This window comes from Anarhichas minor, unplaced genomic scaffold (genome assembly GCF_050575085.1).
Source record: "Anarhichas minor isolate MPS153535 unplaced genomic scaffold, ASM5057508v1 ptg000086l, whole genome shotgun sequence".
NCBI classification, from domain to species: Eukaryota; Metazoa; Chordata; class Actinopteri; order Perciformes; family Anarhichadidae; genus Anarhichas; species Anarhichas minor.
Window position 1 is genome coordinate 1,219,404 of NW_027466532.1, and position 15,791 is coordinate 1,235,194.

At 38.9% G+C, this 15,791-nt stretch overlaps 1 protein-coding gene across 3 annotated transcripts in view; it reads left to right on the top strand.

Annotated features, from left to right (window-relative positions):
* The window catches only part of LOC142938487 (ephrin type-B receptor 2-like), a 75,652-nt gene that overhangs the window by 24,087 nt on the left and 35,774 nt on the right, over window positions 1–15,791 (top strand). For 2 of the 3 annotated variants that reach the window (XM_076081688.1, XM_076081689.1), the window contains exons 2-3: window positions 7,769–7,833; window positions 10,725–11,409. In XM_076081688.1, coding sequence (XP_075937803.1) covers window positions 7,769–7,833; window positions 10,725–11,409 — 750 coding nt within the window. Of the gene's footprint in view, window positions 1–7,768; window positions 7,867–10,724; window positions 11,410–15,791 lie in introns of those variants that run through there. The other variant, XM_076081690.1, reaches the window with a different exon arrangement.

Below are 15,791 nucleotides of genomic sequence, written 5' to 3' on the forward strand. Positions count from 1 at the left end.
CGTGCGACCCGGCTGGCGAGGGAAGCCCTGACTTCCTCCCAGGACAACATGAAGAAGAGGTATGATAAGACGGCTGTTGAGCGACAGTTTAAGCCTGGTGATAAAGTACTAGTGCTGTTACCAGTGGTTGGTTCTGCCCTTTCTGCCCGTTTCTCGGGTCCGTATGTGGTGGACAGGAAAGTGTCAGACACCAACTATATGATTCGCACGCCTGAGCGCAGAAGAAAGACAAGGTTGTGCCATGTGAACATGCTCAAACCTTACCTTTACAGAGAAGTTGCCCCGGGGGAGCAGAAAGAATAGATAGTTTAGACTTGCACAAATGTGAAGAAATATATCATACTTTCAATTCAATATAATATAACAATATAATATATAGCCAAATATTACAAGACACAAATTTGCCTCAGATAACTTTACAATTTGTACAACATACAAAATCCTCTGTCCTTGGGCCCTTGCATCGGAAAAGGAAAGAAACCTCCGGTAGAGCAACGGAGGATAGATCACTCTAACAGGATGGGCAATAGTGCAATAAATGTCATGTGTACAGACTGAACAACATAAAGAATTACATTATAAATGAGACATTTAATTAGAATCGTAATAGCAATAGTAGCAGTTATAAGCAGAAATGATAACTACTAATAATAACAGCAGCAGTGGATATAATAGATTAATAATGATAATATAAGCAGTAGTAGTTCTAATAGTAGTAGACTTGTGATAATAATAATAATAATAGTAGCAGTGGGTGTCAGCAGGGCCACGGCAGCAGGCACAACCTCGCTCCAGGTATTACCACGATCCATGGAAACCTGCGAGGGGCCATATCCTTTCAAGTCTTCGCAATGTTTGCTTAAATTTGCGGGTTTGAGGGTTATACCATGGAGTAAACCTCCTTTGTTTTACTTTCTTCTTTTTTAGAGGAGCCTGTAGCACTATCGACAAGATCATCAACCTGGGACGGACTAAAGTTAGCACAGGAGTCCTCTGTTATATTGAGGCATGGTATTGAATTAAATGCCAACTGAATCACTTCCTTAATCAACATCGACATGAATATTAAAATCACCAAAAGTAAACTTGATAAAAATTCAGATCAGACCTGGGGCACGTTCATAGTAGCCTGTAACATTGTGTAAGAACAATTCATTTCTAGTATATTTCTTTTACATCTTCATTTAGGCAGTTCAAAATTGTTTGTTTTATATAACAATTTATTGTCACTATGAACACCACCGGATGAAGAATATTGACTGGGTATTGTTTGTTAAACCACCTGATATATATCATTCAACCTCTGTTTCACAATAAGATGGTTAACAATATCAAAAGCTTTGGACAGGTCAATGCATAGAGCCAATATGCCAATGATATTGTTCACCACCTTCATCGCCGCAGTAAAAGTGCTGTATTGCTTTCCAAAGCTTTTAGAGAGGTAGCACAAGGTAACCAGTGTTGGGATCTGGCAGGAGCGTGTTTAGTTTTTAGCAAGAATGAAAACTAAATCATTGATATCAATAAAAGTATTAATATCAATAGGATTATTAACATATATAAACACTAGCCCTATTTTTAGGCCTCTGCTCGAAAATGGCATATCCATACTAAAGTGACCAGAGTACACGGCAAGTGTGTATGAAATAATATGAAAAATGACATAAATATGTGTTAGTGGGTTAGTTTAATAAGAAAAAGAAAGCACTCTAAACAAGACAAATCCTCACTGCAGCAGTAAAGTACAGTAACTTTAACTTTATCACACAGAAACCCGACGGGTGAACTCAGACTCGGCAGTTGAGTTATGGGACCTTTAACTAATAAAGTACAGTTTACTGACTTTACTCGCGGTGGCGGAACAACACCATTACAGCGACAACAAGCACAACAGTTATGTTATGTTGTCTCTGCCCAGACAAAAGCCTCTTACTTTAGATCACTTTGTAGCGGTTACAGTGTTGCTTCGGATTTGTAGACGGAATTTCTCTAAGCCTAGAACTGGAGACCTCTTGACTGCACTCTCTCTGCGACTCAAGCGGCAAACAAATCCTCTGTATGACAGCGTGGATTTGTCTTCTGATTTGTAGGCTGAATTTCTCTCAGCATAGATCTGGGGACCAGAACCGCTCTGTATCGGCGGGTTAAACGGCGTGCTGATTCTCGTATGGCGGCAGAGAAAACATATAATGTCGACTTGAAGAATCCAGGAATTCCGTGATCTTCCTTCTGCAGATTAAAGTGGCAAGTTATCCGTTTCTCTTTCAGGATGCAAAACAGTCTATTGTTCCTCCAGCGAAGTTAAGACTATGACCTAGGGGTTTTTCTCCTCTTAAGCTCGAGCCCTATTTGTAGGCCTCTGCTCGAAAATGGCATACCCATACTAAAGTGACCAGAGTTCTGTAACTACAAGGTCTATTTTAATAATTTTTGATGCTATAATCAGATAACACTTTGAGATTGTTCAGATGGGTAAATATTGTGTATATGTTGCTGGTTAATAATATAGTACATGAAGATATTACACAGCTCAAATTGAAAATATTCAGGTTCGCCTGAAAAAAAGCACTTTTATTGATATTGTGTTTTTGAAATAATGCAGCTGGCTGCCTCAGAACTCTCCCAAATCATAGCATAACCTATGTATGTACGATCAGTGGACGCAAATATGCGGCGCGATGAATTCGCGACGCGTTTGGTGTGAACGCAGCATAAGAGATGATGTTGCACTGACCAGTGAGGGCGAATGCAAAAATGATCTCTACTTGAATCATATCTAAAATTAACATCTTAACCTTTACATTACAAGTCAGGTTACATTCAGGATCAAGATCAATAATGTGTGATACCTAATAAAGAAAACATAATCAGAATAACTCAGAAAACCGTTTTTGAGTATGAAAGCTGATGCTGACAGCAGCATGGCAGGCAGCGCTTGGAAATAAAAGAAAGTGAATTTGGCTGATGTATCCCTGTGGGTTTAATCCAGCGTGGCGTACAGAGCGTGGCGCAGCCTACAAGGATTATGTGTGCTGGACTTGGCCCACTCTCTCCTCCTCTTTGCCCTACTTTCCATTGAATTATGCAGAGAAAGGCAGAACAAGAGCTCTCTCTATATATATATACTGCAGGAATGCAAGGACAGATGGAGCCAGTGGGAAGGGGAGGAGCCATTATTGGACAGAAAAAGAGAGAGTGAGCTCTGCTGTCTACGATGTGGTAAAGCATCACACCCAAGTTTTACTGAAATATGAATTCTAGCCCTAAATCCCAATCATGAAGCATCAGTGCTTCTTGAACACGATGTCATTTGTGTGGCAAGTCAGTCGTTCCTTCGTGTCATTTTAATTTCCAGCAGCATCATCCAGTCAGTTGTGATCTAACTGTAGAGACTCAGGAGCTGAATGACGAATGTCTAGTCACGAAAGGAGGGCAACATCTACTAATGCACCCCCGCCCTCGCCAGCCCATTCTGTCCCCATTTCCCTGCTCCAATCAATGCCAGCCCGCCTGCATTTTAAATACACAACTGCAGTACTGCTCTTCATTATTAACAAATATAGACTTGTGTCTTCTAAGCTCCGCTCTCTTTCTCTGATCATGACAGATTTAATGTTTGCTGTTCTGAACACCTGCCATCTGAATACAGGCAGTAAGGTGGTAAACTCACAGGTCCATTTCATCTCGTGACCCTGTTTTATTTTACGGATGTATTTTTGTACGAAAAATGTAACTGCAGTGTCTATAGTTAGTATCAATCAATGGCTATTTTGTATAAAGATGCCATTATTAAAGAATCAAGTGCTCATATAATGCCTAAAGAAAATATAGAGAAAATAAAGAGATACTACATACATACACTGTATACAACTACAAATATATATATACATAGTACATACCAAATATACAAGCTACAGTATATACAGATTGTACCTGTTATACAATATTGTCAGAGCAGACAATTAGCCACCATGTAAATACTGAATTTATTAGTTTTTTCAGGATGGCTGCAGCTCTGATTGTGTAATTTTCCTTTTGAAAACTGCATTCATATATTTTGTACATGTCATTTAGATTATTTGTAGTATCTGTCTCACACCGACTGACGTGTCCATAGCAAGTCGAAAAATAAAACATCGCTGGCATTAGAAGAAGATTCCAGTATGTGTCTCACTTTTCTAATTCAACTGGAAATGTCTTGGAAACAGATTTTAGAAAATAAGCAAACACGTTTACAAAATAAAATAAATAAGTTTGTTCCTGTAATAAAATGATGTTTTAACTCATATATTGAGTTCCTTGTAAATGAGTGAAGACCATAAGCTGTGTCACTGCTGTGTCTCCAGTCTCCTGCTCCCTTCTTGGTTGAGTCTGTGGGAATCGGTCAGTGCTCATGGCCTCTTTATTCCTGTTTAGCGGCGGCTCTGACACCTGGCTTGCCGCTCCCTCCCAGCTCCTCATTAATCAATGCTGATACTAACAGGAAGCGAGCAGCCGGAAAAATGGGCCATTTGGGTGCAACAGTGGATGCTTGCATCTCGGCCTGACTCTGAAAAGCAATACAAGGCCGACATTAATAATATAAAGTTATAATCTCTGTTGAGACATGAATAACACAAATCCTGTGGTTGTATTGTATTGTATGTTATTGTTAGGTGTGACTATAGTCCTTCAAAACTGTCCAAAAGTTTAAAAAGTGGCCACTTTAAAGACACCATTTGAATGTATTTCTATGCTGAATATAAACTGATATACGGACGACTGTGGCTAAGTGGATAGCAGGGCCGTCTTTCAATCAGAGGGTCGGCGGTTCAGTCCCAGGCTCAGGCTCCGCTAGTCGCATGTCGATGAGTCCTTGAGCAAGACACTTAACCCCAAAATTGCTCCCGTAGTTGTGCCTACAGTGTAGAAATGTGATAGAATCTGAATTGTAAGTCGCTTTGGATAAAAGCGTCTGCTAAATGACCAGTTAACGCCACGTGGGGAACACTGCTCCACTGTAATGGCACCATTATCTTATCAGACAGCCTATGTAACTGGGTGTGCTGTCAGAGCCTCCTCCTAGCTGCATCTTTGTATTCTCAACAAATGGGGATACACACAGTAAGTGACAGAAGTAGTTATGTGAAGAGTGAGGAGAGAGTTACTTTCTCACCTCTGCACACCTGGCAGCATGAAGTCTCTGTTTTTAGAAATTACAAGTATTCTGAATGCTGCCAGAAAGGATGTTTCAGATGTCTCTTGTGAGTCATTCAATGTTCTGGAATACTAAATCACATGAGTTTTGTTCAGTATGCAAATGTTTAATCTTATGTGTAAGGCTGCATCTAACCATTATTTTTTCTATGGATTAACTTGTGAACTGAAGAAGCTGGAATCAGAGAATTCTTGGCCATTTAAACGATTAATTAATTATAAAATAGTTGCCAATTAATTATCACTCACAATAATTCGAATAATGGCAACTGGCATTTGGTTTCGACACACCTTTAGTCCACCAATAATCCACTGTTAGTGTGAATGTTTTGGTCCTCTGAAGACACGTGAAACTGAAAGCAGCGTGTCTGAGGGCGTTCAGTGAATTCATTCTGCTCTGTTTGTAGGCTAATAGCTCATTTAATGCCTATGCATGAGTCTATACGCATTGAAGTGGGCAAATTGTGTGTGTGAGTTTGTGCAGTTGTGTGTATAAGGAGTGACAAGGCAGACAATAAAAGCCTTAGAACAAAACCACTGCCATTTCAAAGTGTTTTCATTTTTTTCTTACATTTTTTATCATATTATTGACTTGGTCTCAAATTGTTACGTTGCTGAATTGCTTTTGTCCATTCTGTTGTTCGAGGTCCACACTTATTTCTGTCACTTATCTGTCACTTTAAACTGCTCTTACCTGTATGAAAGGTGCTATAGAAATCAATGATTGAACAGTTTGTTGTAATTTGGGAACATAGAGGCAGTGATGATCTGTGAGCTGTGATTTGCAGCTACGAACATTCTGTGATCATCGCTTACTTCCACCAAACACAACAGAAGGAAGAGGCTTTACTCAGCAGCAGACTCTCAGGATGCAGTGAATAATTGAAGATGTGTTGGATAGCAGCACGCTTTCACCTGACATGGTTTCTACTCCGTAGAGGGAGGGGGCGGGGGGGTGGCACAGGGATTAGGACCTCGCTCAGAGGCTTATGAATGTAGTGACAGAGAGAGCAGATGTTTCAAGGCAGACAGAGGAGCTGTCAGGATGTTGTGATCTTTAGCTAAAATTAGCACTGTGTGCAAAATGTGATTTTATTGTATATCTTCATCTTAAAATCATGTTAACAAGCATTCTCTACTGGCAGAAATCAACAATGGGTTTGTGGAACATGTGCTCTTAATTTCCCATTAAGATAACCAGACTGGGTTTAACTGTGCTGTAAGTGGCTAGCAGTGGCAGACCATGTAGTTTATACCTGAGCCTTCAGTGCTGTCCTATTACAGTTGAACCACCTGCTAATAACCTCATCACGCCAGTATGTTGCTTCGTCATTACCGGACAATGCATATAGTCAGAATCAATGTAATTAACACAATGACAAGAACAAACTCACAAGAACCAGTCGCATATATTCATATGACAACAAAGCAGGTAGAATAACATAAAACCCAAATACCACGATTCAACAGGCCATTCAAATAGTATTCGTATCAGAGGGAACAATATTAACCATATCATAAAAACGACACGTTAGAAAAATGAACACAGTAGTAACGCTACTGCAGATGTAAAAACACAAAAGCAGTTCTCTAAACAAACCTGCAGTTCACTTAAAGACAAAGTCCATCCTCCTTTCTTTGATTACAAAGAGTTAAATGCCACGGTTGTACAGTAACGTTACATCCGTGCGGTTCACTTCCAGTAAGAAGTCCTTCTGGATTCATGGACGCCAGTGAAGACAGTCGAGCCTCCCCAGTTGTATTTCTTGAATACGTTTTAATGCGTTTGAGGGCTGAAAATGTCCGCTCGACAGAGGCAGCAGATATTGGGATTGTCACCACCCAACATGCCAAAACGCTAAAAATGTAATGTGACGTAAAAACTTCTTGCATATCTTTAAACTTTAACTCTTACGACTACAAAGTTCTGCTAGCTAGTTTCACAACAGTCATGCTAGCCCACTGACCAATCAAGCCGCACATTAATGCTGACGTACTTGTAGGCCAGCTAGAAGGCTCTGGCACGTCAAAGAATATGCCCAACATGTCAAACTAAAGATCTGATTGGTTGAACACTATGACAATCAACAATATCGTCCCCATTCACTTAAACTGCACATGGATTCACTTGTGAGTCTGCAGGCCTCGAGCCTCTCTTCTTACCTAGAGACACAGAGGTGAAATCTGATTGGATAAAAGCTCTACTTAAAACAAGCTGCACTGGAAGCAGAGCAACTGAGGAACACAGGAGCTGTGCAATGAGAAAATAAGATAATGGGAAAATATTTAGATTACATGTAGTGTATTTATGAAAAATAATGAAGTAGCTATAACTTTTTGATTCTGTTTAGACCAGCAGAGATGGCCTTGCTGGCCCTGATGGCCCACCACTGGTGGCTAGTTCTTATGAATGTGTGATTTGTTTATAAGGAAATTCAATATTTCTATTAATGAAACAAGTTAAAGGCTATATCGCAGAAAAATTACAATTACTGAAATTATAAAAATTTATATTCTGTAATAAACTTATATATGTTTCTAACCCTGATCTTTTAATTTTTGTCCCCTGCAGAAGTACTAATGGATTCAACGACGGCAACAGCAGAACTGGGCTGGACCATCCACCCATCACAGGGGGTGAGTGGAACAAACCAAGACTCCAGGAACACTGTAAAACTTACTGCCAATATACAAACGTTGTGTTACAATGTGACGGGAGCAGTGATGACTTAATATGAACATCTTTTGATCGACACCTGGAAACTCCTACACCGACCTCTTTTGGTTGAAATACCTCCGGTGAAGGGAAAATGATTGAATCAGTATCTCACTCTGGATGAACCAACTTGTATTGATGCTCTGATATCCAGTTTAGAGAGACCACTGTCTCACTGTTTACACATGTTGACCAAAGAGTCAAAAAAAATGAATACTACAAGGTAAATTACACTGATGGAAGAAGTAGTCAGATCTTGAACTAAGTAAAAGTACCAGTACAACCATGTAGTAAAAGTTCTGTATTCAAAATCCTAGTACAACAGTAGAGAAGTATTCTCAGCTTCATAGTTAAAGTAAAGCAGTAAAAGTACACAAGTATTATCATCTTCATGTAGTTAAAATTTCAGCAGTTAAAATACACAAGTATTACTGGCTTCATAAAGTACCAGCAGTAAAAGTACACAAGTATCAACCATGCTCACCTCCACATACAAGCTTTAGGTCCTTAGGTATTGCTCTGCTGTGTTCTGAGCAGATCAGATGGCATGCAGCAGATAATAGAACACTCATTACAAAAGACTTGAGAGTTGACTTGATCTTCCAAAAAGATGACTTGGGAGCATCTCTGCCTGTCAGTCAAGTTAAATTCAACCATATTATTTTCCTAACCCCCATTAAGTAGTGTTGCCTATACCTGATTTCCTGTAAAGACAGATTTTTGTTTTAAAAAGACACCAGGCATGTAACGAGTGGTAACTGACGTTCCGTCCCTGACACTTCCAAAACTGATGCTTCAAGGGTACGTAGAACATTATAGTTTAAAGCTTTGTATGACCGAGAGGGATAATGTGTTGCCCAGCTCACACTGAGCAAGAGACAGATACTCATGGACAGCTCATCATTCTATCAGGCATATACACAGATAAACTCCCATGCGCAGTTTAGGGCTGTTAATCCACCTGCTGTACTCGATGTTTCTTCTGATACTGAGTATCTAATACTGTGTATCTATGGCAAAAATGAAATAAAGTTTTCATATCTATGTTTTCATTAGTAAATAATCGCCTGACCCTAGGAGTCATTGTGTTTATGTTAGCTTAGAATGAGTCCTTCATGGAAAACAAGAATCACTGGCTCTAGAGAGAGCTTTTTACGCTTTTACATAACCTGAAAGCCAACGTAGTTCTCCGACACAGTTGGAAAGGGGGCCTTGTGAGTGGAGGGCTATTCAGTTGGTTGAAATCTGCAACCTCACCACTAGATGCCAAAGTGTGTAAATCCTACACACTTGACCTTTAAAACTGTCTTTTTTTCCGAATTGCAACCTCTTGTGGGTCACACAAATATTGAAAATGAGATGCGAGATGGAATAAGAGTGACGTTGTTATGGCGCTGACAAACCTCTTATGGTGTGTTCAGACAAAATGTGAAGCAAATCTTAGCCCTGTGTTAGTCATGCATTCATTCATGTTTGTGCAGTCTGTGTGTATTTGTACCAAACAGCCAACTGTTTAGCTGTAAGCTCTCTAGCGATGGAAGCAGCCATCATGTGTGTGAGTGTGTCTGTTTGTGTGTGTGTTTGTAAGGCTTAGCCCCTTGTCAGAACTCAACAAAAACTACAGGGGTCTCATTTAAAACCGTTGCGTACGCACAGAACGGGGTCTGAAAGAGGCGTATGCCACTCCCCACGCAAACGTTGTGATCTATAAAAACAAACTAGATGGGAGAATGTGCGCACCACGAACATTTTAGAGACACGGAGAAATTAGCGACGGAGATGGTGAGGTGGTGAATTGAAGCCGGATTGTAGAAGTTAAATGTGAGGCATCATTATACGTATAATGACACATTTAATTTCACTACATATCACACAGTTACTTTACACTTATAGATCATCTTTACCATAAGCATTCAAACCAACAGTGTTATTTGTGCTAATGAGCCATAAATATTCCATGAGCACCTTTCACTTGTAAAAGATAAACGACAACTTGAATCACAAATGAAATTCTGTTCAATATTCATCAGCGCTGTCTCGCCTTCACATTCCCCGTCTACGGAACGCAGGGCTGGACTGTTTGTTAATTAAGAATGAAATGGTTGTAGAAATGCAAGATGACCTCAAATAGCATTAAATCATTCCAGAACAGAGTGGCAGCACTTTTCAATAATATACATTTATAGTATAATAATATACATATCGTATTTGTGTGTAAAACCCGCTGCAGGGAACACGACTGTGCTGGCATGCTCACAGCACGCATTGGAGGTTCCGGCAAACACAAACTCAGCTGTGTGTGCCTTCTCCAGTCACCTCACACAGCACATATTAACTACCTACAAATACTGTATGGATTGTGTGAATTAGCAAAGTGTGGAAATAAAGCCAGTAACAGCTCTCGTATAATCAATCCGTATCTTCTTTATCAGTCTTAATCATAATGCCATAAGAAAACAAAAGTAAATAAATAAATAAACTGTGTTTACCCATCAAACTTCCTTTTCTTAGATGATATACTGATTGTCGCGATCAGTCTAATTGCTGTAAAACATAAAAATACGAGAGACTTATGTGATGTGTTATGCTGCACGATAGATACTCCGGCACTGTTAGGACTGCGTCAGTGGAAGAATTGGGAATGAACGAGTGTTCTTTGCTGTGATTCACCTCTGATCAGCAGCTCATGTTTATGCATCAACATTCATAAGGTGCTTTGCTGCTTTAGAATAGCTGTTACTGTCAAAGCAGTTGTAGTTTTTATACATTTGTTGTGTGTCGCTGAATATTTTGTTTCTTGTCTGTCTTCTAGTGGGAAGAAGTTAGCGGGTATGATGAAAACATGAACACCATCCGAACATACCAGGTGTGCAATGTCTTCGATAGCAGCCAGAACAACTGGGTACGCACCAAATACATCCGCCGCCGTGGTGCTCAGCGCATCCATGTCCAGATGAAGTTCTCAGTGCGCGACTGCAGTTCCATACCCAATGTCCCTGGTTCCTGCAAGGAGACCTTCAACCTGTATTACTATGAGTCTGACTCGGACACGGCCACTAAATTATCCCCACCCTGGATGGAAAACCCCTGGGTGAAAGTGGACACTATAGCAGCTGATGAGAGCTTCTCTCAGGTTGATCTCGGTGGCCGCATCATGAAGATCAACAGTGAAGTCCGGAGTTTTGGACCTGTTTCGCGCAATGGCTTCTACCTCGCTTTCCAGGATTATGGCGCCTGCATGTCACTCATTGCCGTTCGAGTCTTCTACAGGAAATGTCCCCGTGTGATTCAGAATGGCGCAATCTTCCCTGAGACTCTGTCTGGAGCGGAGAGCACCTCTCTGGTGGCAGCCAGAGGGGTGTGTGTTCCCAATGGGGAGGAGGTGGATGTACCTATCAAGCTGTACTGCAACGGGGATGGGGAGTGGATGGTGCCCATTGGGCGCTGCATGTGCAAAGCCGGCTATGAGGCGGTAGAGAATGGTACAGTCTGCAGAGGTAAGGAGCCCGCCTACTATATGACACCTCTGTTTTGTTTTCTTGATTTCTTGTTGCAGCAGATTTGTGCCTTCTTGGGTATGGTGCTTACCTTCTTGTGTCAGGAGCAGAACATTTTATTCAGTCAGCTGAAAATGTAGTCATAACCACCGTTCAGCCGTTTTAGCCACGCCAGCAGCATAGCTGTAGGAATGAAAATATAGACAGGTCAGTCGGTCCACCACTGTGGTCCACAATAAAATGCATCTCAGGAAATATTGGATATGGCAGTAAAAGGATGTACATTTGTGGTCCACTCCGCATGATTCCAAACGGCTTTGCCTGACCTTTAATCTCATAGTGCCATCAGCAGGTCAATGTTTTCATTTATCCAGTGAAATATTTCACTCAAGCCAAGTTGATGGTGACAAATCGGGATCACCAAAGTCAGTAGGAGTCATCGTCTTGGGACCATGAATGTCTGTATAAAATATCATGGCAAGGCAATCCATCCAATAGTAGTGAGATCTTTGAGGCAAGACTAAAATGACAGCAACTCTGTAGCTGGTAGTTCGTAGTCTGTCGTTGAGAGTGCTTTCAGCTGCATCTTTGCCTGACAAAAAATAAACAAAACAAAAATGCCACCAAATATTTTGCTCATAACTAACTACAACTAGTTAACATAGCAGTTCCACCTAAAGCCAATGCTACCAACTTAAATGCAGCAATTCAAAACAAGATGCAAAATGTCAATACAGCTTATACAACTGCCTTCATAAAGATTCTGATAAAGCCAGTTAGAGTCATTTCAATTTAGCTTTGTATAGCCTATATGGAAATAGTTAGGTTAGTGACAACACATACTGTATATATATATGCAAATTTGTAGGTGAGGTAATCTCATGACATTTAGCAGACTTAATGAATGGTAACGTGTGGAACACGAACATAAATATCCTTAGGGACCCACAAACTGTTATTCTGCACTACTTGACTGAACACTTATTTAAACTGCTTATATTTATACCTTTCTATTTTTGTACTACATATAGTTTGTGTTGTGCTGTGTTGATGCATATGTGCATATTTAAGCCAAGTACACCGTCAAATGTCTTCTCCATCAAAGTGTCTAGAGGCTGAGAAGATCAGTTCACTGCTGGAGCCTTCTGCCTGGCTGCCTCTGTCCCCTTTTAGTGTTGTTGTTTAATAGACGGGATAGTAGACTTTAGTTCCTGCTTATTGGTGGCTGACCTGGTTGTTGTTGATAGAGTCTAACCTTTCTGATTGGTTCAGAGACTAAATTTAATTCTTATTCAACATAATCCACGAAGAAATTTACTGGCGTAATATGAAAAACAATGTTTTTTCTGGTCTGGTGAAGTGGCTTTTCAAAATAAGAGTGCAGACTTAAAAAAAAAAAAGAATAATAATAATTTGTGTTATATTTAATGGTCAGGCCCACTGTTATGTCTGTGAACTGATGCTGAGGCCTGAGGACATCATTGACTGAACTGATGGTTTGTATTGTATCTGATGATACATGGTTCCTCTCCCTTTTCCAGAATAGCTGTTGTTTTTTGTCTGTATGTTTGTTTGTGTTTCATAATGTATCTCCATGAGTTTGCAGCCATCTCTGTCTCCTTATTTTTTCCTCATCTATATTTATTACCACTTCGCACCTTGAATATTGCAAAGTTGTGTTAAGTTCAGTGATGGCTTTTCTGACTCAGGAGAGTGTTCTCTCATCCCTGATTGGCTGCTGCTGTCATAGGTTTATCTTTATCTACAGAGGTGTCCTCATGCTGTACAAACATAGCAGGATCAGGAGACATTCATACAGTAACCAGTAATCTGTATTAGGCTTTTGTATACAGCTTCATACACACTTTTACTTCATTGTTACAGTAAAAGTTGAATACAGTTGTGTATTTACAGATCAAAGTGAGATGACAATATACCTAAAACATACACAACCAGATGCATTGTTGTTTAGGAATTTAAACTGTTCCCTGGGAACAAAGGAGGACAGTGAGTGGTGCATTAAAGATGAATGAATATGAAAAGACGAATAAAAAGAGCACTGTTTTCCTGAATGGAAGGCCTGCGCTATGATAAACTTTAATGAGGTCTAGAAGTATCAGGCACAGGCTGTATATAAGAAGAAGGACATAGTCAACGTGACATCACCCATTGGTTTGTGGACTATAGTTTTGAAGTCTTGAGTTTGTATTCCGTCAAATCTTCTTTTTTTTTCACAACCACAATTGATGCGAATGCATGAAGCTAAGTACAACCGACCGCTGACTAAGGCATTTTAGGTGACCAAGGAGGTTACAATTAACTTTCATGAAGTGAAAACAACCTGTGAAAAGGTTGAAGGAGCAGTGAGGATTTAGGGGAACAGGGATGGGCAATTATTTTTCCCAAATGAGAAACAGGGACTGTTGTGGAGGGCCGGACCAATAGACTGAACTCAATCCTGCTCAATATTAAGCCACCTCTTTATAAAAAGCAGTAAATTGTATGGTTTTGATAAGCTATGAGTGGTAAGAGTAAATATTATGATCAGTGGTGGACTGTAACTAAGTATATTTGCTTAAGTACTTTACTCAAGTACAAATTATTTACTTGAGTGTTTCCATTTTATTCAACTTTGTACTTCCATTACATTACAGTCATTTAGCAGATGCTTTTATCCAAAGCGACTTACAATAAGTGTATTCAGCATAGGTATTCAAGAGAACTACTAGTCACCAGAAGTCATAAGTGCATCTCCTTTAAACAAGCATCTAAGAGCATAAACCAGAGCAGAATTACAGTGCAGAAACAAACTAATACGGATACAATAAGTGCAACAAGCTAATACGGATACAATAAGTGCAACAAGCTAATACGAATACAATAAGTGCAACAAGCTAATATGAATACAATAAGTGCAACAAACTAAAAGGAATACAATAAGTGCAACAAACTAAAATGAATACAATAAGTGCAACAAACTAATACGTATACAATAAGTGCAACAAACTAATACAAATACAATGAGTGCAACAAACTAATACGAATACATTAAGTGCAACAAACTAATACGAATACAATAAGTGCAACAAGCTAATACGAATACAATAAGTGCAACAAACTAATACGAATACAATAAGTGCAACAAGCTAATACGAATACAATAAGTGCAACAAACTAATACGAATACAATAAGTGCAACAAGCTAATACGAATACAATAAGTGCAACAAACTAATACGAATACAATAAGTGCAACAAACTAATACAAATACAATAAGTGCAACAAACTAATACAAATACAATAAGTGCAACAAACTAATACGAATACAATAAGTACAACAAACTAATACGAATACAATAAGTGCAACAAATTAATACGAATACAATAAGTGCAACAAACTAATACGAATACAATAAGTGCAACAAGCTAATACGAATACAATAAGTGCAACAAACTAATACAAATACAATAAGTGCAACAAACTAATACAAATACAATAAGTGCAACAAACTAATACGAATACAATAAGTACAACAAACTAATACGAATACAATAAGTGCAACAAACTAAAAGGAATACAATAAGTGCAACAAACTAATACGAATACAATAAGTGCAACAAGCTAATACGAATACAATAAGTGCAACAAACTAATACGAATACAATAAGTGCAACAAGCTAATACGAATACAATAAGTGCAACAAACTAATACGAATACAATAAGTGCAACAAACTAATACAAATACAATAAGTGCAACAAACTAATACAAATACAATAAGTGCAACAAACTAATACGAATACAATAAGTACAACAAACTAATACGAATACAATAAGTGCAACAAATTAATACGAATACAATAAGTGCAACAAACTAATACGAATACAATAAGTGCAACAAGCTAATACGAATACAATAAGTGCAACAAGCTAATACGAATACAATAAGTACAACAAACTAATACGAATACAATAAGTACAACAAACTAATACGAATACAATAAGTGCAACAAACTAAAAGGAATACAATAAGTGCAACAAACTAATACGAATACAATAAGTGCAACAAGCTAATACGAATACAATAAGTACAACAAACTAATATGAATACAATAAGTGCAACAAGCTAACACGAATACAATGAGTGCAACAAACTAATACGAATACAATAAGTGCAACAAACTAATACGAATACAATAAGTGCAACAAACTAATACGAATACAATAAGTGCAACAAACTAATACGAATACATTAAGTGCAACAAGCTAATACGAATACAATAAGTGCAACAAGCTAACACGAATACAATAAGTGCAACAAAGTAATACGAATACAATAAGTGCAACAAACTAAAAGGAATACAATAAGTGCAACAAACTAA